At 41.3% G+C, this 23,697-nt stretch overlaps 3 protein-coding genes and 1 long non-coding RNA gene across 5 annotated transcripts; 1 reads left to right on the top strand and 3 right to left on the bottom strand.

The window, feature by feature from the left end:
• Positions 1-4,987: 4,987 nt before the first annotated feature.
• Positions 4,988-6,611, top strand: LOC308411775 (uncharacterized protein). Its single transcript, XM_080905805.1, has 8 exons — positions 4,988-5,313; positions 5,402-5,469; positions 5,548-5,730; positions 5,849-5,910; positions 6,011-6,058; positions 6,139-6,174; positions 6,253-6,406; positions 6,484-6,611. The coding sequence occupies exons 4-8, from the start codon at positions 5,884-5,886 to the stop codon at positions 6,489-6,491; spliced, it is 273 nt and encodes a 90-aa protein (XP_080761931.1). The 5' UTR covers positions 4,988-5,313; positions 5,402-5,469; positions 5,548-5,730; positions 5,849-5,883; the 3' UTR covers positions 6,492-6,611.
• LOC308411774 (putative nuclease HARBI1) lies at positions 6,570-7,554 on the bottom strand (the record flags this gene model as incomplete). Its single annotated transcript, XM_080905804.1, has 4 exons — positions 7,401-7,554; positions 7,213-7,328; positions 7,019-7,130; positions 6,570-6,943 (listed from the first exon to the last, which is right to left on the bottom strand). Exons 3-4 carry the CDS (start codon positions 7,128-7,130, stop codon positions 6,570-6,572), a joined length of 486 nt encoding a protein of 161 aa, XP_080761930.1. The 5' UTR covers positions 7,213-7,328; positions 7,401-7,554.
• A 1,639-nt stretch (positions 7,555-9,193) lies between these two features.
• On the bottom strand, positions 9,194-16,213 carry LOC308411644 (GRB2-related adapter protein 2-like). Of its 2 annotated transcripts, none has more exons than XM_080905610.1 (6): positions 16,041-16,213; positions 14,379-14,491; positions 11,716-11,807; positions 11,244-11,363; positions 10,302-10,494; positions 9,194-9,599 (listed from the first exon to the last, which is right to left on the bottom strand). In XM_080905610.1, the coding sequence occupies exons 2-6, from the start codon at positions 14,454-14,456 to the stop codon at positions 9,420-9,422; spliced, it is 663 nt and encodes a 220-aa protein (XP_080761736.1). In that variant the 5' UTR covers positions 14,457-14,491; positions 16,041-16,213; the 3' UTR covers positions 9,194-9,419. The 2 variants fall into 2 exon arrangements, with proteins under 2 accessions (XP_080761736.1, XP_080761737.1); XM_080905611.1 differs by lacking the exon at positions 16,041-16,213 and adding an exon at positions 15,401-15,448.
• Positions 16,214-18,286: 2,073 nt separating this feature from the next.
• LOC308411422 lies at positions 18,287-20,056 on the bottom strand. The gene is made up of 5 exons (XR_013974374.1): positions 20,002-20,056; positions 19,572-19,717; positions 19,414-19,495; positions 19,214-19,325; positions 18,287-19,139 (listed from the first exon to the last, which is right to left on the bottom strand). It is a non-coding gene; the product is annotated as an uncharacterized lncRNA (long non-coding RNA).
• Between the last annotated feature and the right edge of the window lie 3,641 nt (positions 20,057-23,697).

Consider the following 23,697-nt stretch of genomic DNA (forward strand, 5'->3'; position numbering starts at 1 on the left):
GAGAGTGCTCGCTGCGCTGTCCTTAGACAGCAAACGTGGCAAAATTATTCAGGAAAAACACGCATATATATATTGTTTATCATGACTCTGCTTTTACGTTGCCTATTAGCACATTAAATTGTTTTGCCCCCTTAGCTCCAGGAGTTGTGCCAAAAAGTGATCGTCAAGCAACCTTCAGATTAAGCTCAAGAACAGTGTGTGGAGAGCTTCATGGTGTGGGTTTCCATGGCCAAACAGCTGGCCATGGTGTGGGGTTGTTTCCAGGAGTTGGGGTCAGCCCTTAGTTCCAGTGAAAAAACTCTTACTGTAATGCTTCAGCATACCAGGACATTTTGGACACTTTCATTCTCCCAGTTTTGTGGGAATAGTTTGGGGGATGATGCAACTTATACACCTGTGGTCATAGAAGTGTTTAAAACAGCTGAATTCACGGGTGAGTAAATACTTTTGGCAACATAGTTCATCTCTACCAGTGAGCTGGAGCTGAAGAAGCCCCTTGGATAAGAGGTAAAACGACCTCACAGACTTAAAGAAGTCCAGTTGTTTTCTGTTTTCAAGCTTTAAAGACGACCGCGAACGACTACGACTGAGAACCTAGAAGAAAAACTAGAACCAGATTGTTTTAGCCATTTAGCTCCATTCACTCCTACTCATTGGAAACTATCTTGTGAGCATTTCTGGTTGAAATGATTTGATTTTCTGCACAATGGGGTTAACAGAAAGTGGAAAGACTCTTCTAGATATGTTCTGGCTTGGCTCTGACTGTGGTCTCTTCATCTTAAAAAGGATTTCTGACTGGTTTATAAACCAGTTATAAATAACCAGCCCTGTTCCTATGAGAGCAGGTCACAAGAAGGCTTTATGGTTGATATTTTTCTCTGTTATGATGATATAACAACTACTGATGGACTGTATGTGTTTCAGAGTTTGCTGATTTATCACACTTTAATATTTTGGTGTTATTCAAAGCAGTTTGGAGTTTACTGAACTATTCTCAGTGGCTCCGTTTATCTATGAGAGTCCTGAGAGTTTTTTATGGTTATAGCAGGAGCTTTTCATTAAGTGCAGCAAGCAATATTATGACATAATTTTCTGCAGCTTATAAAAGCTAGAGAGCTTCAGACCTTGTTGTTACAAATTCCTACATTATTCCACAATTTTGTTACATTTAATGGGTGAAATTTAAGTGGCTTTGGTCTGAGTAAGAGCTAACTACAAGCAGCTCTGTTTCTCTCTTTCAACCATGACCTTGGAAACAGATTTACATTTCTAAAAAGGACGGCTCCAGGTCCATTCATCCTCACGGTCAAATTAAAGACATATTTGTGTGGATGAGACAAACCTGGCACAGTCTCCCCTGCTGAATGAACATGCATTCAGATAGAAAATCAAATCCAACCATCAAGAATACCTTGAAAGTTTCCCGTAGGAGACAAAAAGTACAAACGTCCGAGGTGAGCTGAAGTCCAGATGATGGCCACCAGCTTTATTCAAAGACTGATAAATAATAAGAGGAGCTTTGTGCTGTAGGCGGTGAGTCACAATGCAGTTTTATGAAGTGAAAGGCCACTCACATTATTTCAAAAATAAGAGAGTACAGCAGCTCGAAAACTAATCTGTGGTCTAGTCTGGTGCTGTAACGGGGAAATGAGTCAGATTTCTAGAAATGTTACAAGCAGAGAAATACAGATGGTTGGATTTTAATAAAATATGTTGTTTTTAATGAGGTTTAAGGACTGAATATTCTGGTAAGATTCACAACAGACTGAACATAAACAGGTCTGATGTTCACAGTAAGTTAAAAGCACATCTGGTTTTTGAGCGTCTTATTTTTTATGTGTCTTACAGACATCATGGAGATTATATAACATTGCTGCTTACAATACATACATGCATACAAATGAACCCCAACTAGTGGAGCCTGCTTCGTTTTCATGCAGATGTCACTTTCACACTCAGACATCAGGATTCAACACATAGCTACTTTCATTTAGCATTGTTTGCTAATTTGCCTGATTTTGTTTGTTATTATTAAGCCAAAAATACTCCAACGTGCTGTTTTGTTTGAGCAGAGAGCAGACTGTTGAGTTCATTACATTACACTCAGAGGTGAACATTACCTTTTTACCAGGGCCAAGAATTCAGTCAGTGTGGTGTTTAATTAGTTCTCTTCCTTTGCAGAGCCCATTATAATTAATCAGCCTGTAGTACCCCTGCTGGTTTTCTTCTTCTTTTTTAAACCCTAAATAGGGCATCCAGCTATAATGATTTCTGTCAGATGGTGTGTGTCCTGCTGCATTCAGACATTAACGTAATTGACATGTGCTCCTGTCCTTTGACTCTGAAGAACCTGGAGCTGCATGTGAAGGTCAGTCTCCTGGGACTATAAGAAAACCATATATAAAATATTAATATATAATAAACTTAAATGTTCTTTGTTGCTGTTTCTGTTGAGCTGTCATGGTGGAGGATTTCCTTCAGGACTGCAAATGCACAGGGTCAGTGCAGGTGAGGGAGTGAGTGGGAAGCTCTATTACTTGGCCTTGGTTTAGCCTCATGGATGACATGTTGTTATAGAGATTCCTGTCCTAATTGCCTCCATCCCTGAGGACACTCCAGGTGGAGGAGGGTGAGAGTCAGTCAGCGACAAACATAAGAATAAACAGGGTGAGATTTAAAATCTCCTGAGAGAGGATGTAAGGCTCCAGGAGAGGAGGGAGTGGATGGACAGAAAAATACAATTATTAGATTACCAATCTAATTAGATTATTAGATAACATACATACACAACCTTTTTAAATGTACAATGGTCAGTGTATGCATCCACTGAGAAAAGTGGTCAGGCCACAAGTTAACAAAACAAATGAAAAACCTAAATTTAAACATAAACAATAAACTACATATTTTTATTTTATTTTGAAATGAATCAATCTTACCATTTTTACATAAAAGAATGAAAATAAAATATTTTCTTCTTCCTTTTGTTGAACATTTAAATAACCGCAAAGATGAGTTTTCAGCCCTTTGCATGGTTTATTTTTTCTTCTGTAAATTTAAATTACCTTCACTGTTTATCTATGAATATATCTGAAATAACTGAACATGAAAATGAAAATTAATTCACGTATGTTTGCAGGCTCATTGTGCCTTTTAAATAAACACTTCTTTTATTTATAGCTACACTTCCACAAGGCAGTGAGGTGAGGTCATAGTGCTCCTCAGCTGTTAGCCTCACAGTTTGACATTTATCCATCTTCAGCTGCAGAATCAAAGCAGTGGATTAAAAGCTGCCGTCGGCCTCTTTCTTCATATTCTTATTTATTTATATCCACTGGGAGGTAAGCAATGCATTAATGTTTTTGTTTTTTTTATGTGCATGTGTTAGCCCCCGTAGGGAAATTACTCCTCTGCATTTAACCCATTCACCCAGTGGGCAGCCACCAATGCAGCGCCCAGGGAGCAGTGTGTAGGGACAGAAACTTGCTCAGGGGTACCTCAAGGTAGCCGCTCAGTGGAGTCGAACCCCCGACCTTCCAATCATGGGGTAATCACTCTACCTACTGAGCTATCCCTGCCCATTAACCTTTACTTTGAAGCAACTTCTAAGGAATGTTTTCATAATCACCTTTTCAAGAGTTTGGTTGTCCCAAGATCGAGGGTCAATCTCCATTTTTTCTTTTTTAAAGCCAACCTCAGGCTAACCTATTCTGGATACAACTAAAATAATAGAAATGACCATGATGATAAATGCAGAATGGGCCAGAAGAAATACTTTAAGAGAAACTGGTTTGTGGTTGGCCATCACTTATTCTTCTGCAGCATCCTGGTTAGTGTGGACGTGAAATTCCCCATTAGATTTATAAGGTGCGCACACCAGTCTGTTTTATTCTTACCACTGTGAATATCATATCAGGGCATTCTGAACCAACTGACTTGTGCAATCTTCAGCACACCAAATTTCTGTATATGAGAAAAGAGTTTACCTCCAGGTGAAGCAGAGAAAGTGATGACAGCTTTTGGAAGAGAGAAGTGTGCATCTGCACAATTCTGTCCGAGGAAACCAGAAATAGCACAGCTCTCAAAAATGTTTCCACTGGAGTGAGGATGGTTAATACCATGCAAAAAAATGCACATATAGTTTACAGTAAGATATGAAATACAGTAACATGTTAAAACCTTCATGTTTCCATTTAGTATTTAGCTTTCCTTAGGTGTGCCATAACTTTTTAAAATTGAAATTCTGAGTATTTTGTGGCTTATTTTGTTTCCGAAAACTAAACAATCAAAATGCAATAAAATAAGCTGATAGTACCATTACTAGTGCTACAGATTCATTTTGACAGCATGTGTTGTGTTTTCTTGGGCCCAGTAGTAACTAAAAGCCTGTAGAGAACTTCCACTTATGTAAATGCCCCCCCCCCTTCCTTTGCTGATTTTTAAGTAAAGTGACTTTGATGTACGTCAGATGGGTTCTTTTGTTTGTCCACACTTCACCTCAACAACACTTTTATAAAATTGATCTTGCTGAGTTTTTGGTATAATCTAGTGTGGTTCCCCAGCTGCACCAAGGCCGATCAGCAAGCACTCCAGCGGGTGGTGAAAGAAGCTGGCAGAATTATTGGAACAAGTCTGCCAGAGATCAGCAATATCTTCCCCACTCGCTGTCTGAGGAGGGTGCACAGTATCCTGCGGGACCAACATCACCCTGCGCGCCACCTTTTCCATCTGCTGCCCTCAGGGAGAAGGTAACCATATCCAACTTCTTAATAGCAATGAACTGGTCTGCATTGGTGCATCATATCTTTATTCTCTTCCCCCTCCTGCCCCCCCCTCTTTCTTAAATAGATAACTATCATATCTGATATCATATCTCACAGTACAATAATATTGAATGGGTTGCATTGTTGTACTTTGTCATGTTTCTCAGGGGCCCGTTCTTCGTACGTCGCTTACTACATCCAAGATCAAATGACACATCCAAGATCAAATCATCGCGCTAACCGTGAGCTCGCTAATCCGGTTCCCCGAACACACCTGCTGTTGACGATTACTACAGCTGGATGAAGTAATGCGCGATCACTGGGTGCCGTAAAAGGGGCTACGCATCGATAGCAGAAACAGTGATCGGCAAGCCTCTGATTGGTCGGCGAAAATGTCGAAGGAGCGCGCACAGTACTTCACCGCAGCGGAGCAAGAACTCCTGATTGAGGGATTTCAGGAGTACCAGAGTGAAATTAAAACGCAAGGTAACAGTGCGAAGGCTGCAAAAGCAAGGAGAGAGGGCTGGCAGAAAGTTGCTGACAAATTAAACGCGTAAGTAATGCAACATATTACATGGCACCATACCATATCATATTTTATCATATCAAATCATACCACATGATATCCTCTTACACATTAGAGCCACAACCGGACCCACCAGAACATGGGAACAAGTAAGAGTGAAATAGAAGAACATACTACAGAATGGTAATATCCAACACTCATATTGCTGTCAGTCACTTGAAAAGACACCCCTGAAACAATCCCTGTGTTTGTGTATAACAGCAACCAAGAAAAGGGCAGAGCAACAAAAGACAGGTGGTGGTCCTGCACCCCCTCGTCACACCCCAGCAGAGGAGCTGGCCCTAAGGTTGAATGCCACCAGACCCATTGTTGAGGGCATCCCTGGGGGCAGCTCTTCCGGAGACCAGAAGCCGGGGTGCAGTAGCAGCAGCACCTACATAACTGGTGAATGGGCTCATGATTCCATGTGCACAATGTCAAATATGTGGTTGTTGCCTAAATGAAAATGCTATTCGAACTGTGACATTCATTCATTGGCACTGTGGGTTTTCTCTGTGTGTAGTGTTACATGACACACCATCACTTTTACCTGTTCCCATGGAAGGGGTGACTGGAACATGCACAGTAAGTTGGGAGATATACATATATCTGTCCCCACCCAATTGTACAGACCTATAGGCTGTACCACACCCCTTAGTAACACCATTGTGTTACCATTGCACAGGACAGTGACGCAACCCTGTCAGATGGCTGTGGTGTGGCGGAAGACCCTGTGAGTACATGCATGAATTGGCCTGAAATACCATCTACTTGTGTACTGCCATGTGTGTCTGACTGCAGTATGATTTGCAGGCCAAGAGGCCGGCAGAGAGGCCTGCTGATGCAGAGGTGGGCAGTGTTGTGATCAATTATACTGCCTATATGACATGTATTCCCCGTTAAATGTTGTCACCACAATTGACACAGGGTGACATACGTCTGCTCTACAAGAGAAGTCTCCAGCAAAAAATGGAGTATACTGAGCTGAAGAAACAAAAGCTCCTAGGTGAGATCGAACTACAAGCCCTAATGAGGCATAAACTACAATTGGAAATCGAGGTGCTTCAAAAGGAACTCCAGAGTAAGTAGGAATACATGTTCATACGGAGCACTATTGCTGACCCTGCGTGACGCAGTATACATGCTCTGTTTTCCCAGGCAACTGATGACTGGCCTGTGTGTGGTGGGACAGACAACGATGCTCAAATAAACGTCAATAGAAAATGTGTCATGTCATGTTTTTATTATGCGAAATTGTGTTGCACAATCCTGTCCCGTGCAGCTCTGCCACTAGGTTGGTCCAGGTGCACTGGCTGGAGGTCATCATCAGGCTGCACCTCCACCACGGGGGTCCTCTCTCTTCTGATGGTGGCAATGTTGTGCAGTACGGCACATGCAACAATAATGTCACATGCCCTGTCAGGTGCAACCCTCAGGCGTTTTAGACACTGGAATCGTTCCTTCAGTTGCCCAAAGGTCATTTCAATGCGTGCCCTTGTCCTGGCTAGGGCTGCATTGTAGCGGGTTTGTGGCCCAGGGTTGGGGTCAGGGAACGGTGTCATGAAGTACTGCCTGCATGCATAACCTCTATCTCCGAGGAGGATCCCATCGTAGGCCCCTGTGTAATGAAGAAATGCTGTTATGTTAGGCCCGACATGAGTATGTAGCATCAACATAAGCCTCTTTTACTTACCACGCTCAAATGATGTGCATAACCCTGACTCTCTGAAGATCCGTGAGTCATGCACTGATCCGGGCCATTTTGCTTCCACATTTGTGATATGGCACATCGAGTCACACACCATCTGTGGGATTCCATTAATTCCATTATGTGTGACCACACTCCTCCCATCGTATATTGCCATCTGGAGTGTTAGTATTGCTCACCTGCACATTTATACTGTGGCCCCCCTTTCGGTTGACAAAGTCCCCTTCAGTGGGGCCTGGGGGGGCCTTGATCGCAATGTGTGTGCAGTCTATGGTGCCAATCACATTCGGGAAGCCTGCGGACGTTGGAGCTACAGTTACCGACATAGGTCATGATTGCATCACATTCACTATCCAATTTACTGTACCTGCAATGGCGAAAAAGCCCTGTTTGACGACCTGTGGTCTTAAGTGGCTTGGAAAAACCACAAACACACCCAGGAAATGCTTGAGTGCCAGGTACACTTTGCGAATGGCCCGGCAGACGGCACTTTTCCCAACGTTCTCTGCGTCTCCACAAGTGTACAGGAACGTGCCACTTGCAAAGTAGCGCAAGGCAATGCACACAGTTTGTGCAGTTGTTAATGCCCGACTACGGTGGGTGGTACTCTTAACATGGGGATCCAGCAAGTTGGTTAGGTAGATGATACCCTCACGGGAAAATCGGTATCTCTCTATGAGCACACTGTCGCGCTGTGCTAAAGGATCCTGTCTATCCCGCAATATACGTTGGATTCTGAACACTCTCCTTATCACTCTTGCACCTTCCGCAATGGGTGGCTCGCGTAGAAACGGACAGGACATGGCTGCGACAAACTTCCCACTTCCACCTTCGCTTTTATAGCCGTGGTCTGTCATCTTGATTACACGACGTAATTTGCTATTCCTCTACTGTGGAATGTGTGTTGCATCTGGCGTGATCACCTACATGCCATAGCGTGATTACTCGTACATTTCCCTTTTTTTAGGGACTGACCTGTATGTATCTGTGTGGAATCAATAAAAGGATCAAGTGCTGCATTATCTTTAGTTACATTGATGTTATTTATTTGTGGTGAAACGGTGGCGGAATGTCGCTGTTGCTTTCGTATGATGACGCGGACATACCTGCGTGGCCGCGATCTAATCCTGTTTACATAAAGTAAACCTGCTCCCGAGCAGGTTTACGCTTACGGCTCTGTTGCTATGACAGCAAGTCCCGGATGAGCTTCGGGGAACAGACTGATCCAGGATCACGCGAAATCGTCAACAATCTAATCCGGCTAACCTACTTAGCGAGGTACGAAGAACGGGCCCCAGGTCTTTGTCTGAATTTCTACGAACACTACTTGTCATGTTCTCATGTTATTGCTAAGGATTGTCTTATTGCATTGGAGTCACACTGGGTTAAATATGTACACTTGGGTTTTAAGGGGTATTTATTATTTTCTTCTTTTTTTTTTTTGGGTTGTATGGAAGCCCCAAACGCAATTTCATTGTTCTTGACAATGACAATAAATAAATACTAAATCTTGCTAACAAAAAATAAATAAATAATAATAATCAAGTAACATTAAATTGCTTATCTGCTAGAAAACCAAATGGAAACAAGCAGCAAGCCCTGCTCCTGCACCTACATCTGTAAACTTCAGCTCCTTAACCAAGTCAGTCAGAGAATATTATTTTCTGTGGTGCCTGGGACATGATTGGTTGCAGATAAATTACTCTCTCTTTATCCACTCGATGTGTTTAAAAGACGAGGCCATTGTTCAGTGAAGGAGATGCTTGGACCTATAAATACAGGGCTGTCACATCATCACTTAACAAGCACATTGTAACCTTTGTGTTTTTGTTTCCACCATGAAAACATGGATGGGGCAGAAGACAGAATACAGCCAGAGGATTTTGTTTTTCCCCCCCAAACGCAGGTGTTGCCTCCTGGTGGCCATTAGAAAGAATGCAGCTTTAGGAATTCACTTTTCAGACCACCAACCATTTCCATCTTCAATGTACAGTCTATCAGCTGGAAATAAGTAACAGGGAATGTCACAGGATAGATTTGACAGGAATCAACTTTGTAATAAGAAAAGTGAAAAAATTCTCCCCTCATAATGAGTTCAGATTTAATCTTGGACATAAAATGTTTTATTTAAAAGGTTAAAAAAAAAAAGTGTGTGTAGGGCATACATCCATGTGTTAAAACATGAGCAGACATTCATCATTATTCTGCTCGTTTGTAGATAAAAAGCTGTACTGACTCACTCCTCTGGTTGAAGGCTGATGTGCAGCATATTATCTAAAAGCCTGCTTTTCATTAAGGTTTAGAAACTCTTAATCGAGGGCAGGTGCACCTGCAGGCCGAGTCCGAGTGTAAGCAGGTGTAGTAAAAGCATCAGGGGTGGATTTCCTCACAGTGGTCTCGTGGCATTTACAGGAAACAGTCCAATAATTCCTTTCAGCTTCCCTTTCCACCAAAAAGGATCAGACATATCCAGCACCTCAATGACGTCTCCTGCGTTGAAACCAAGCTCGTCGTCTTGTATAGCAGGGAAGTCGCACATCGCCATCACTTGAAAACAAGACGTAGTCTGTGGGAGGAAAAACAAACACTGATCAATACCCGAGAGACAACTTCTTGATGAGGCTTGCACAGTTTAGGCTGGATGAGGTCATCCCGATCAGCCCTCCTGTGCTGCATCTACACTTCGATGGTGTTCCACATGTTTAAAGTTGTAATGTTTGCTGGTGTGATCACCTTATCAAAAATATCTAATTAATCAAAAGGCAAGCTAACAGAGTTTGAAAGTGCACGGACTCTCTCGTCCTCTCAGGTTAATTCCATAAAGTGAATTGACTTGACAGCTGCAACGCTGGAATATTTGAATAAGCGAGATGTGATATGCTGGCACCATTTTAACTTTTCACTGCGCAAACAAAACAACCAACATGTGACACCACCCTGTTAAGTGAAAGGAGTGAGAGAGATGCCTGAAACTTGTATCTGAGTCTTCCCTCAGTTACTGGCTGGTTGGTCACATTAGACGGTGGTCCCTCCCTGAACGTGCATTTGCTGGATGTCACTTCCTATCTAAAGGGAATTCTTCCATCCTGCAAGTGCTCCTCATAGGGTATCGACTGGTCTTTACCTTAAAATGTAAAGCACCTTGAGACAACTGATGTTCTTGGACTATTTAATTGAAACTGACTGAAGCAGCATGCCTCGTAACTTGCTTGTTGTCATAAACTGCTCTTTAAATCTGAGGTTTTCAATAAAAGCAATCATGTCTCACTGGCTGATCATCGGAGGGGCCGCCTTGGTCCAGGCTCCCATTGACGTTGAGGTAGATTATCCTGCTTTTGGAGATTGAGTTGGTTTTGTAGAAGTCCACCAGTTTGTTCAGAGAGGTGAATTTTTCGCTCCACAGGAAGTAATGACCTCTCTTGTCCCTCAGCAATCTGTAATGCATCATGCCCTGCTCATACCTGAGAACAGATTTAAGAGTCAGAATAACTTTATTATAAATCACTCACACCAAGTTTATTATACTTAACGTTATTTCAAACCTAGTTTCAGTTAAGTAACAGAAACGCGAATAAAAATGATGCTAGTAAAATGCTAAGAGGAAAAGAACACAGGGAATGGCTCATTGGGGCTTGGGCGAATGGTTGACATTTGACTACATAAACCTCTTTAGAACAACTGAAACAAACAAATGTCTTTGAACTGAAAATAAAAAATTGAGAATTTATGAACTTTAAGTCTGTCTCACAACATTAAAAACACATTTCAAAATTATACATCCTTATTAGAAAGTTCTGGCTGGACACTGAATGGAAGTAGTTAAAGTCAATTTTTGTGTGTGCAGACTGCAACAGACGTGAGATTTTTGCCAGTTTATCAAAGTTAATCACCATATTATATGAACCAGATTGCACACAACGGCCAATTTGACCCCATTCAATTGCAGACTAATAGCAGACTGACTCAGTTTTATTTCCATTTTAACACCGTCTTGATGTATCAGAAATGAATTTGAAGATGGAAACTGCGAGTGGCAGTTCATAGCAAACAGAATCATTTTCTTTTTTACCACCATTTTCCCCAGTGTGACCTTATCATAAATGCCTTATGAACTGTATTTATTTCTCCCTTTTAAGGCAATAAAAAGGTCTAAATGATCAGGTACAATGTAATGTATGTAATACTTAGTTGGGAGACACACTTGACTCACTTGACAGAAATGCAGAAGTTTCCGGGGCTGGTCCGACACCCTCGGATCACAAACTCTCCCACGTGTTTGTTCATCAGGAATTCCACTGCATCTCCACGAGTGGCATCCTCCCGAAACCATCTGCAGAAACAGGTCCTGTGCTCATGACTATCTGATGCAAACATGCATCAAACATGCAAGTACACACACCTACCAGCCAGTGTTGTAAAAGCAAAACTATCCTGCCTTTGGGCCTTTCCTGTACGATTTTAACATCTAAATTTGGGCTTTTTAAGACCTTAAATGAACTTCTAAGCTCAAAAGTGTGAAAATGTTGAGACTTTTCAGGTACATTCGTGTTACTGAAGGAAAATGTGCAGCTGACTTTAGGGCATCTTCTTCATTCCTGCTTTGTAGTCATTTTAAATGGTTTGCACACAGAATGAAAAGGATTTCTGCTTTTGCAGCGGATTATTGTTCATCTGTTTCTTACCTTGGAAAATGAATGTCAAGGAAGTTACGTGGCACAAGCCCCTCCTGTCCATTCATCTCTGCTTTACACCAGATGTTGTCATAACGTATAATCTGTCCAGATGCGAAAAGATAAAACTTCATACAGGAGTATCAGATTTCTTACTTATATTGGACTGCATCACATTTTAACCTCCCATCCATCAACCCACATATTGAGACAACATCCCAGACAGTTTTTAAATTTAACACAGTCGGACATCTGTGGGAGTGACGTCCGATTGCTGTGATGAAAGCAGGGAAAGCGGTTATTATTATCGGTTGCAATAAAGGGGAAATTGTGAGTCACAAGCTAAGCAGAACAGAACATGATGAAAAATAACACAGGAAAAGAAACAAAACCACAGTTTAAACTGAGAAGCTGGGACAGACTGGAGGTAACCTGTAGAAATGAAAGTCACCTGAACTCTTTATTGGCCAGCAGGTGGCGATTGCCATGGTTTCAAACATGCAACATACATCGACTGTATATAAAAGATGGGAGGAATGCAGAGTTAGAATTTAATGCCTCTTTTCCACTAGCACCTACTCACCTCAACTTGGCGTTTGGTCATTTTCCATTACAGTTAAATTACCACCTCTGTGTTGGTGGTGTTTTTATAGCAACCCGGCCCAAAATTCCCATGACATCATGTGACACGAACAACATAGTAACTGAGGGAATGCGTACCATGTGATGGTGTACCTGTTGATTGTGTGCAGCCATTTTCATTGCCGGGTTTCAAAAGTATGGATGGATATCAGGATGGATGGATGGGGTTTCAAAAGTCGTGAATGAGGCGCTCTCATGGCTAATCCAGTGATGTCACTCTCTGACCAATCAGTGGCATGCAGTTTGCTGACAGCACATTTTCAGCTCAACTCACCTCACTTGGAACCCTGGCTGAGTAGGTATTTTATTAATAAATAAATAAATATAAAAAAAAAAAAAAGGAATACTACCAGCTGATGGAAACCCCTAAAAAACGAGTCGTACATAGGGGAGACCGGGGATAGTTGTAACATTTTTGACATTTCTGTCTGTAAATTGGAGCTCTTTTAAGGTAGTGGATTCAAAATGTAATGCAAAGTATTTACATGTCTCTGCTATTAAATAGTGCAGCTATTTTCTCTGCAGCACAATTACCCATTGCATGGTATGGCCTCAAACACAAAGAGTGAAATGTTACAATTAACCCCATAGTCTGGGTTAGTTGTAACATATCCTGGGGTGAAATGTAACAATGAAATAAGGGTACTAACAAAACATTAACATGTAATCTTTGTTTATTCAACACATGAATGCACTTACATCCATTTATGTAGCTGTGTGTGTGTGTGACAGAATGCAGAAATCTAACTTTTGAACATATACCAACCCCCCAAAAAAGACAAATTATGGAATTTTCTGCAACTGAATATTTCATTAATTTTGGTTGGTCTTCCTTGAGTTTGGTCCCATTGGCTCAGTGGGCATTATAACCTACAACTCTTGCACCAATTTTGAACATAACAATGAAGCTGAAAAAATGTAGTTGTTCACCAGCATCGCAATTCCATTACTTTTTATCATGGCTTACCTTGGCGTGGTTTGCAAAGTGCTTCAGAAAGATGAGGAAATCTGTTTCTTGCACCCATCCTGATTTATTTCCACTACCAGTACTTCCTACTGGTCCATCTCTGACACAGTGGTCTGCATAATGTATGTGTGGGAACACAAACAGTGGAGGAATTGTGTTGCCAATGGCATTAACCACATATACAAATGTGACCAGTGAACCTCTCTCTGCTGATGTCGTTGCCCCAACTTGTTTAATATAAGTTAAAGTAATAGTGTGGTAAGTTGTAACATCTGCATTATTGTTACAACTGACCCAGACTGTTGCTGTTACAACTGACCCAGACTGTTGCTGTTACAACTGACCCAGACTGTTGCTGTTACAACTGACCCAGACTCCTATAGCCATGAACTAGCTAACATTACAGCCAACGCCTAAAACATTAGCACTAAAGACCTACACAGAATATATCCCCATAGACATACAAATAACACAATTTAAGTTTGATGAGTTTAACTGCAAAGCAAATAATGCTATTACAAATTGAAATAAAGTAGAAAAACTTACTTTTTGGCACACAAATTACTTTTTTTCGTGTTAAATTGTCTGTGTTTGACAAAATGTGCTGATTTTTCACATGTGATAGCAGAACTGAGTTGGGCATGCACAGGATGAGTCACATCATTTGAAACTTAGCCCTGATTGGAGAAATTGGAAGTGTTACAACTGACCCACGTTACAACTATCCCCGGTCTCCCCTACTGACCAGTGGTTGTTCTTAGTCACTGGGTGGAATTGGTCACAAAGAGGTATAGAGCTCTTCACTGAGTTGCTTTGGTTGTTGTAGTAACCCACAGGTTGGCACCTCGATTGCAACTTACCTACAAATACTCACCAACTACTCATGAAGCAGCTGTGAAACTGAAGAGTGCCACACAAACTGGTAAAGGAGAGAGTTTGCCTTCAAAGTAAAAGCTGCGCCTGTTAAATGGGTTGCTTGTAGTGCTGAGGCACAACCTTTACTATGAAGACAAGCACAACAGCACTAATGAAAACTGTGTACAGCTGAGTAAAGTTACGCACTGACCTTGACTATGTCGCCCTGTTTGAAGCCCAGCTCATCATCTGTTACTGCATTAAAGTCAAACTTTCCTTTGGCTTCCATTGGGAGGGGCTCAAGCGTCTGAAAGGTTTAGAAGACTGCGAACAGAACAAGCGGCTCAATCAGAGAAAGGTCTCCAGTAAACAGTCCTCGATAAAAGTCTCAACCCAGCTGCATTTCTTTATATTGTCTTCAAAGCACTCAGACTTTCTTATAACTTTTAAAGCGGTCTTGAGCAATAGGTTCTTCAGGCTTTCTGAAGGTTTTTCAAAATTTGTCTTTTGACATTGGCTGCTTTTACACTCACTTCCAGTCTTTTCTTTTACCAGTTTCAAAGGAAAGTTTTGTTTGCTAAGCCACTTAATGCTAACCCTATGAATCATTCAAGTATAAAAAGCCTCCTAACTCAAGAGGTTAGCCAGTGTTGTGTCTACAACTAACAGAAAACCTAGCAAGGAACCAATTTTAAATTACATCTTTAGGAACTTTGTTACCAGCCACCCGTCTGAAAAGCACAATTTGTTCCCATTTCTTTTGCTGATCTATTAACACAGTTTGACAGGCATAAAATAATATTTTCACACACATCCCCCAACCGGTTGAGGCAGATCGCTGCTCTTCCATGAGCCTGGCTCTGCCAGAGGTTTCTTCCCGTTTTAATTTCTCATTGCCACATAGTGCTTAGAGTCATTTAATTGTTGGCTTTTGTCTCTCAATTCTTTGAATTGAACAAGCTATTCCTAAAAGCATATCTCAGCATTGTGTGCAGTGTGGCCACTTTGATCCACTTTATAATACCAGCTGGGATCAGCATGACAGTGATCCCAAACACACCACCAATGTGGTAAAAGCACACTCTGATAGAGGAACACAAACTCAGTCATGGATCGGCCTCCACAGACGTCAACATCATTGACAGAGACCAGAAGAAAAGGCAGAAACACCCAAAGAAGAGCTTTGAATGTCCTTCAAGAAGCCCGGAGAACTACACATGAAAAAGAAATTACCAGAAGGCGGCCCAACAGAGTTCAGGCCGTGCTGAAGAACAATGGTGGTCAAACCAAATATTGACTTCCAAACTCATTAAAATGTATAAACCGGTTTTGTTTTATATACTGTATGTTCACATATGTTTCCACCCATTTCCCATCAATCCATGTCTGGGAGACCTGCTGTAAATAATTAAGATATTTGAATGGAAAAATGTAAATGAACATCACTGATTAGAGGATGGCATGGTGGTCAGCACAAGGTAGACAAGTTTGTTATTAGAGGAAAATCTCCAATGAAAACCTCAAAAAACAAACAAATTTAAAAAACATATTTAAATTCAGTAATTTGCAGAGTTGTAAAATGCTCTTCATACTCCTGCGTCAATCGCTGCACGTCTTAAACTTTTCCAGCTGTTGCTGCTTTTTCATTAAGGTTTAGAGGTTAAATGGGGGCTAAATATTTGTAGATTAAACCATTAACCCAAACCAGTGGGCAGATTGATTTGAACCCAAGAACATGAGTGGACAAACTTAGTTGGGAGCTTAAAATAGAGGTGACAGAAAAATACCATAGCGCAAACAGTCCGCATGAAGAATCAGTTAAACAAACAAAAGTCACTGACTGTCATGGCGGCAGCCACACATGGTCACCTACCTGCACAGGTTTATTTCATTTGCAGCCACTCAAAGTCAAACTTTTACCATCATGCTTTTAACCTGTTTAGATGACGCACACGCTTTCAGCCTGCAGGGTTACACAGAAATTATTACATTCTTTGTTTCTGTGAGTTACCAGTGATCTGTGAGGTCATGGTAGGGATAAAGACCTTTGCAGGTGGCATGAAAGGGCGTGGCTGCTTCTTCTTCTCCTCCTCCTCTTCCTTTTGGCAGTTAGGTGTATTACTACCACCTGCTTGTGGGGAGTGCGGGTGCAAGGATGAGGTACCTGTAGTATATGTATAAGGAAGGCTTCAGGATCAGTTAAGTAGGTTTCTTATGTTTGTTTGGTAACATTGTGTTTCATATAACTGAACCACATCCCCCTTTTATTCATTTACTTCATTTTTTGTTTGCTTTTCATTTTTAGCTGCTGTAATGAAAGAATTTCACAACCTTCAGATGAAAAAAAGGATATTTTTTGTTCATTGTTCATTGAACATCAGGCTGTAAACCCACATCTGACCTCTGAAGATGCTGCTGTGATAAAATTATGCTTCATATTACATTATGGACAATTTCATAGCAAAAAACAAAAAAAGTCATAAATAACATCTGTCTATTGTAAAGTGACTATTTGGACTATTCACCCACAGCCCAAGTCTCACAGCTCAGCAGCCTCAGACTGAATTTAGATGTTTTTTCTGAAGCTTCTGTTTAAATAATGTTGAAAGGACCCGAATGAAGAAAAACAGGAAGTACAGAGCAGTGTAAGTTTTGTTGACCAATCATTTTTGTTAAAACAAGTTTTTTGCTGACGAAAACAAGAAGATAACTAAAAAAATGTTCTGACACTTCAGTCAGCAAATAAGAATGAGATGAAAATATTTTGTAGGGTGAGATCCAATTAGAGCTAATTAAGTGGTATAGAAAGGCGATTTGGAAGTAATCCAATCAGGAGTAAGCTCCTTGTGCAGTAAGGTTAGAAACTGTATAACTAGCTTCCTGTTTCTCATAAATAGACACGTGGACATATTTTGCATTTAATGTTGTGCAAGATTTTTTCAGGGGAAGCCTCCCAAGTACAGACGTATACACAAATACCTTTAGATGTAGTTGACGAAATCTAAAAGCATTTCGATGTCTAGATGATTGAAACTAAATAATAAATGGCCTGTATTTGTATAGTGCTTTACTAGTCCCTAAGGACCCCAAAGCGCTTTACACACTCAGTCATCCACCCATTGGTGATGGCAGCTACATTGCAGCCACAGCCACCCTGGGGCGCACTGACAGAGGCGAGGCTGCCGGACACTGGCGCCACCGGGCCCTCTGACCACCACCAGGAGGCAACAGGTGAAGCGTCTTGCCCAAGGACACAACGACCGAGACTGTCCAAGCTGGGGCTCGAACCGGCAACCTTCCGATTACAAGGCAAACTCCCAGCTGTTGAGCCACGATCGCCACCATGAAACTAAATGTTGTTTGAGTTAAAGACTGAAATCGAAACTGTTTAATTCAACATTAGTTTAGAAGCTCCAGTCAAATCTGAGAAAACTTCAGTTTTACAACTTCAACCCAAAATAACTGAACTGCTTTTGTTCCTCCCCTACTCTGCTTACTCACTTGTAGAATATTACAGTTTCAGATTTCCTTTTTAGTAGCACATTGACCTAACGTCTAAGTGTTTTAGACTCCTTTAGAGGAAAAGATAACCCGAGTGTTGCAAATGGCACTGACAGGCAAACTTCTTGGAAGCAACTACCAAAGCATTACTTTTAGGTTTAGACTGTCACGACAGCTCACCAAGAACGCAAAACTACACTAGTGGTGGGGCTGCACATTAGCCTTACATATGTGCACTCAGCTTGGACTTCCAGCCTCATTGTGTACAGTGGAAATTTATGCACTCATGCACCATATTAAAACCCTTTTGAGTTGCAGCTTGAGGCAGTTTAGTTTGCCAAGTTCACTACAACTATCTGTTTAAAGTGAATGCAGTTCTCCATCATTGAAGGTTCTCAGAGAGCCCAAGATCCCCCTATTAAAGAAGAGCAGCAGAAATCTGACAAAGCAAACACTGGTGGGAGGAGACCAGTTAAGTAGGTTTAAGTTTCAACAGGTAACAGACCGAACTCTGACATGTAATTGAGCCACAAGTTGAGCTGGACTGATTTGCGATCTTTGTTTTAAAATCAGCCACCTTAGTAAACTCCAGGACTCAAGCAGATTAGTGGTGTAAAATTATTTATTAGTCAAAACATAGACAGTCCATTCCATCAGCAACATGGCCACAAATGATTCCACAAGCTTTGAGACAGGTCTGGCATTTCTAGCATGGTCTCTTTCTGGAGCCATCAAAGCAGTTTTAAAGCCGCTGGTATCTCAGTTACATACAAAGTGTCTTGTAGCAGCAGAGTAACAAACCAACCATGGAGGAATCTGGAGTTCCTCATGCCAGCCGAGGAGGGGTGTGGAGAGCCAAATCCTAAGGATCTGGTTAAGTGCCTAAATCCTAACCAAAGAGGAATAAGAGCCTAATCCTAATCAAAGAGGACTCGGTAAGTGCCTTTGTTCAATAAAGGAAGAGTCTAGACTAACTCAACCTAGAGCGATATGTAGTGCTAAAAAAATACAATTTCCTAACCAAAGAGGAATAAGAGCCTAATCCTAACCTAAGAGGACTCGGTAAGTGCCTGAAACCAACCACAGAGTAGTTGGAGAGTATTAAGTGCTAAACGTAGAGCTCCAAACCTCGTCTCCTGGCTGAGGAAGGTACCTCAAGTTACCGATACCAGAAAAAAAACCTTGTATGTAACACGCGATCATCTGATAGAACGCCATGACGGCACCCTGAATGATAACATGCGGTTCCTGTGTGGGAGGCTCAGGAAGCGTCCATCTCTGCTCCTTTGTAGATAGAAGCTGCACTGACCCAGTTGCCTGGGGAAGTCTGAAATGCAGTGCAGACAATAGCCATTTGAGAGCCAGTGGACCTGGAGTTGTATGCGCAGGTCTTGTGAAAGCATCACCGGGGCTTTGTCCTGCTTTAAGCCACCTTGATGTGCTAGTCCATCGCCTGCACCATGGACGCCATCTGTGGGAAGAAACAAGTGTGATGTATCAAACCAGGATCTGTTAAACCATTGAGGCTTCAGTTTTTAAACTCACTTGACAAATGCAGAAGTTTCCAGTGAAGTTCCAGCATCCTCAGAGCAAACTCTCCCATGTTTGGTCTTCAGGAGCTCCTCTGCAGCGCTGCAACTGCTGTTCTGTGAACCACCTGAACACATAATCACAAGCTTCAGCCTTTAACAAACCAGTTTACAGCCAGTACATTTCTACTTGATAATCAGCATTTAGCCTCTTACGCTGGAGTTGGCATTTCACTGTAGTAGAAATCTTTCTCGTCTCTTCGTCCATTTTACACCAACCGTCTTCAGGGCTTGGAGTCTGCAGAGAAGCACAAAGAGTCAGAGATATAACAGCAGCGAGTCCCCAATTTATACACTGATATTCAGTGCCTCACCCTTTTTGAAGCTGAGCTCATCATTTACAGTGTAAAACCATGTCCCCCTCTGATTTTATCTGCGAGCCAATCAAGCATCAGAAAGGTTAAAGACGGCGACGAGAAGAGGTGCCATCAGGGAGGGAATCCTCCATGAAGTGCTTCACCTGCAGGGATAAAAGAGTCAGATATGACTGTTCATAACTTAGCCAGAAAACTATATTTTACAGGTATAGCCACACATGCCCACGAGAACAGATTAGGCCCAACACGTCATCTACCCACACAGACGCACTTCATTTGCAATCAGACACTTAAGCAGTTAGAAAATTTGACTTTTAGTGAGCCCACCTCCCAAAAACTACATTTACAGAGTCAAACAAACAACTCAATTTTTTATTTTTTTTATTTTTTATTTTTTTTTATTTTTTATTTTTTTTTAAAAACTTACCACCACGTTTGCAGAAGTGGCTGGAGGTGCAGACTCTCCCAAATGACACAAAGGGAACACCTGTGAGCTGCCTGAGACCCCTTAAATCCTGAAGCCACCTTATTGGGTCAAACCATGTGCTGCATGTCATGGGGGTGATTTGGGGTTTGGTTGGCGTCATTGTCTATTTAGTCATGAGCTTTATTTTAGTGTATTTGCCACTTGTGTGTTACTTGGTCTAGCCAAACAATTATAAAGCAGGTGTGCTGATTACAAACACGACCTTTTCCATACCAGCTGGTGGCGCTAATGCACCATTTTGTTATTTGCCAGTCGCCAACAAAAATAATTTCTTACGTCCACTTTGTAAACTTATAAATATCGATGTAAAGTATTATAAAATTACCTCACAAGAGCAGATATCCCACTTTTGATATATTTTTCCTACAATTTAACCAGTGAAGTGGATAGGAGAAAAAAAAAAAGAAACCAGTCATTTACTGAGCATTGCTCCAGATAGCAAGGGGCGTTTGATCCAAACTGGACCCAAATCTGCAGTTTTCTATGGGTCTCATAGTGTTGACTGACATCATGTACTCAGGATGAGTCTGCCTTCCTCAGCACAGGTGCATAAATCACACTGACAATGTGAAAAACTCACAAAAACTCACAAATCAAATATGATACAGGGTTATGAGCTGTAAGCATATATCTGATGGTTTTGGAAATGTTTGGGTAGAGAATGGGACGTATGACCTGTACTTCTATTTCGAATCACTTCTACATATCCAAATCTGGCTGTTTAGTAAAAGCTGCTCTCAGTGACCAGTCTGCAGCCTTTTTTGTCCTTTTTGGTTAACTCAGTGTGCCGAGTGCTGTTTTCTGGCACCAAACTAGAGGATTTTGTGTTATTTAAGGTGAAACTCTGCACACATCGCCCTCTCTGTGCCACGTCAGCCTGCCATCATGTGCGTTTGCCAAGGCCAGCTTTGATATTTTCCTCCAGTGAAGTTCAGCAGAAACAGAAACTTAGATGTTTATTAATTTATCTGCTTGATTAGTGGACTGATCACCGCTCTGCGGGAGCTGCTGCACTTCAAGCCTCAGTAAACAAACAGCTAATCCATCTCTGTAAGTGAAATTTAGTTATACTGAATTTGTGAGGCAAGAAAAATACTGCCATTAGTCTCACTGTCAGGAATAATTCAGCCTTTTATTGTGGTCCTGCTGCTCAGCTGCTGCTGGCACTAATTCATGCCCGAGCATAATGGACTCATGAAATACACCGGATGCTTCCAGAGACAGCAAACAACAGGAACGCATTTCCATCAATTTACATTACTGGCAAAAAGGGTCAAAGACGGTCTGACATGAGGTTTTAATTTACCTGCAGATTATTCTGGGTACAAGATAAAAGAAACGGGGATGACATGACTCGAGGAGACTCTATCAGAGGCAAAGCTGAGATGGTTTAGTGGATATATGGGAAAAAGAGAAGAAGGAGCTGCCAGGCTGCTGGAAATGAGAAAGACCTCAGAGAAGACTTATGGAAGGAGTTAAGGAGGACATGCAGAGGATTGGTGTGACAGAGGATGATGCTGGGATAGGGTGAGATGGAAGTGACCCCTAAGGATTCAAGGGTTTTTATTATGATTGCCGCACATCCGGCACTTAAACCTCGGTGAAGACCAACAATAACACACATCAGGAACAACATAAATATGAAAACAAGAACAATACAATACATCAACACAATATTTACAGTGTAGTATAAAAAATGAACAATTACAATTATAAATAAGAAATATGAGCATCTGAAAAGAGGAGATTTGTAGATGTTTTCAAGCAGAATCCTCCAAATCTGAAAAATGAAGCCAAAAACTGCGGTTCCTCTAATGGCCACTGGAGGCAGACTCCTAAGCCGAATGCATTTCCTTATTTTTTTTACTCTTTAATTTTATAAAAAGAGGTACTGAATACAGAATAAAGCTCTTTAAATGACAGTGTACAAAATAAACAGATCATAACAGATGCAAACATGACATTAAAAAAAAAAAGATGCGCGAGTTACAGTGACATTAAATAAAGACATTAAAAACAATGCCCATTTTAAAGCTTTATTTCTATGCAAAGAGCAGCTTGTAGCCACATGTTGTGTTTCCCTCATGAAAACTTGCATTTACTGATGTGGAATTTCACAAGGAGTAAAATCAAATTAATGAGGTCAGTCTCTTTAGTCTTTCTCGCTAAAGGCAGTGCAACCAAATAAGATGCTTTTATGGAAAATTGCACTGGTACCTGTGTTGCCCGTTTTAGGCTTTTATTTAAGCCAAACTAATGATCATAAAAAGTTGTGGAGCTATTTCTGCACACTAGTACAAGGACACAAATGAGGAAACTCAGGATCCACATTTAAATTCAGTTAAAATTCACATACGTGTCCTTAAGCACTAAAAGAACATGATATCAATACAGAGGAATCATGCGTGACAATGAAAAAGACCCAGAAACAGCCACGCAAACAAACCACATGTTGTAAAATGAGGTGGTAGAGAAGACTTGGGATAAGGAGCGTGGTTGTGTTGGATACAGGAAGTCTGGGGGATGACATCAGCAAGCATTGGCCAGCTCAAAAGTCCAGCCACGGACGGACAGGAAGACGACCGCACCGTCAGACCGAAGGGGAATACAAACGAGTCTCAGAGGAGACAACAACACAGCACTTACATTCAATAAGGATGGATTTTATTCAGATATTTTTGGTGTTATGATTATGAGTTATGATTGTTTTCATGCTCACATGTTAAATGTAGTCCAGTTAAAACCATTTTCAGACCATTGTTTAAGAATTTAAACTGACAGTTTCAGCTAGTATGAAGATCTAAACCCTTGTGGCTTCAATTCATGAAATTCAGTTTCATCTAATCAGCGTGGAGATGACTTCATTTGAATCTTTAATTAATCCATCAAGGAGAAGAAGGAAAAGAAAACTGTGTCACAGCATGAAATTATTATTAATAACAGGCAAAAATGAGCAGAAAAGAAGGAAGCAGAGTTATGTAAAAATATGCAAGCAATAATTTCATAATATGTTGAGTAAGAGTGTATTACATAAAAAAAGTAGGCTAATAGATTAAAGCGTCATTAGGATGAAAAAACAAGAGCAAAGCAGGAGAAGAAGTTTCGTAAAAGTGTTACTGTTAATGTGAAACAGATGATATGATGTCAGATGTCATGAAAATGAATAAACATGCACACATATGTAAAGATAACTGTCTGCAGATCAGCACACAGTGTAAGAGCACACCTGTTCTCTGTGTCCTCTGACATCATCGCCCCTCCATCACCTTCACCTTGCACGGTTTGCAGCACGTGGACCTGCCGTCACTCCCCGCAGCTCTTTTCTAAATACGTCACCTCTCTGCCGGCACAAACCTCGGCTCTTTTGCTGAATCAGACACTTGGCCAGATCCGGATGAGACATGTGGAGGAGAGCTGCCATCCATCATCTGGATCTCAGTGATCCTGAGATCCAGATGATGGATGGCAGCTGTGGTGGATCTACAGGTCGCAGAATACGGCACAGCCAGGTGACTACAGCTAAGGGAGCGTAACGGTGTGAAGTTATTGTTATTGATATGTTTACAGCTTATGCTGTCACATTGAAATGACTCTGTGTAAATTTTATTTATTCATTTTTATACATATTTTTCTCCT

Source organism: Rhamphochromis sp. 'chilingali' (genome assembly GCF_963969265.1).
Source record: "Rhamphochromis sp. 'chilingali' genome assembly, chromosome: 15".
In the NCBI taxonomy this organism is placed as follows: Eukaryota; Metazoa; Chordata; class Actinopteri; order Cichliformes; family Cichlidae; genus Rhamphochromis; species Rhamphochromis sp. 'chilingali'.

What these genes read in the sequence shown, in the direction of transcription:
- LOC308411775 (XM_080905805.1), top strand. Translation starts at nt 5,884, where the DNA reads ATGGAAGGGGTGACTGGAACATGCACA. An exon ending in GGGTGACTGGAACATGCACA is followed by an intron (nt 5,911 to 6,010) that starts GTAAGTTGGGAG and finishes ACCATTGCACAG; the next exon opens with GACAGTGACGCAACCCTGTC. An exon ending in AGAGGCCTGCTGATGCAGAG is followed by an intron (nt 6,175 to 6,252) that starts GTGGGCAGTGTT and finishes CAATTGACACAG; the next exon opens with GGTGACATACGTCTGCTCTA.
- LOC308411644 (XM_080905610.1), bottom strand. Translation starts at nt 14,456, where the DNA reads ATGGAAGCCAAAGGAAAGTTTGACTTTAATGCAGTAACAGATGATGAG. An exon ending in AACAGGGCGACATAGTCAAG is followed by an intron (nt 11,808 to 14,378) that starts GTCAGTGCGTAA and finishes GCATCTGGACAG; the next exon opens with ATTATACGTTATGACAACAT. An exon ending in GCCCCTCCGATGATCAGCCA is followed by an intron (nt 9,600 to 10,301) that starts GTGAGACATGAT and finishes TTCCTCCCACAG; the next exon opens with ACTACGTCTTGTTTTCAAGT.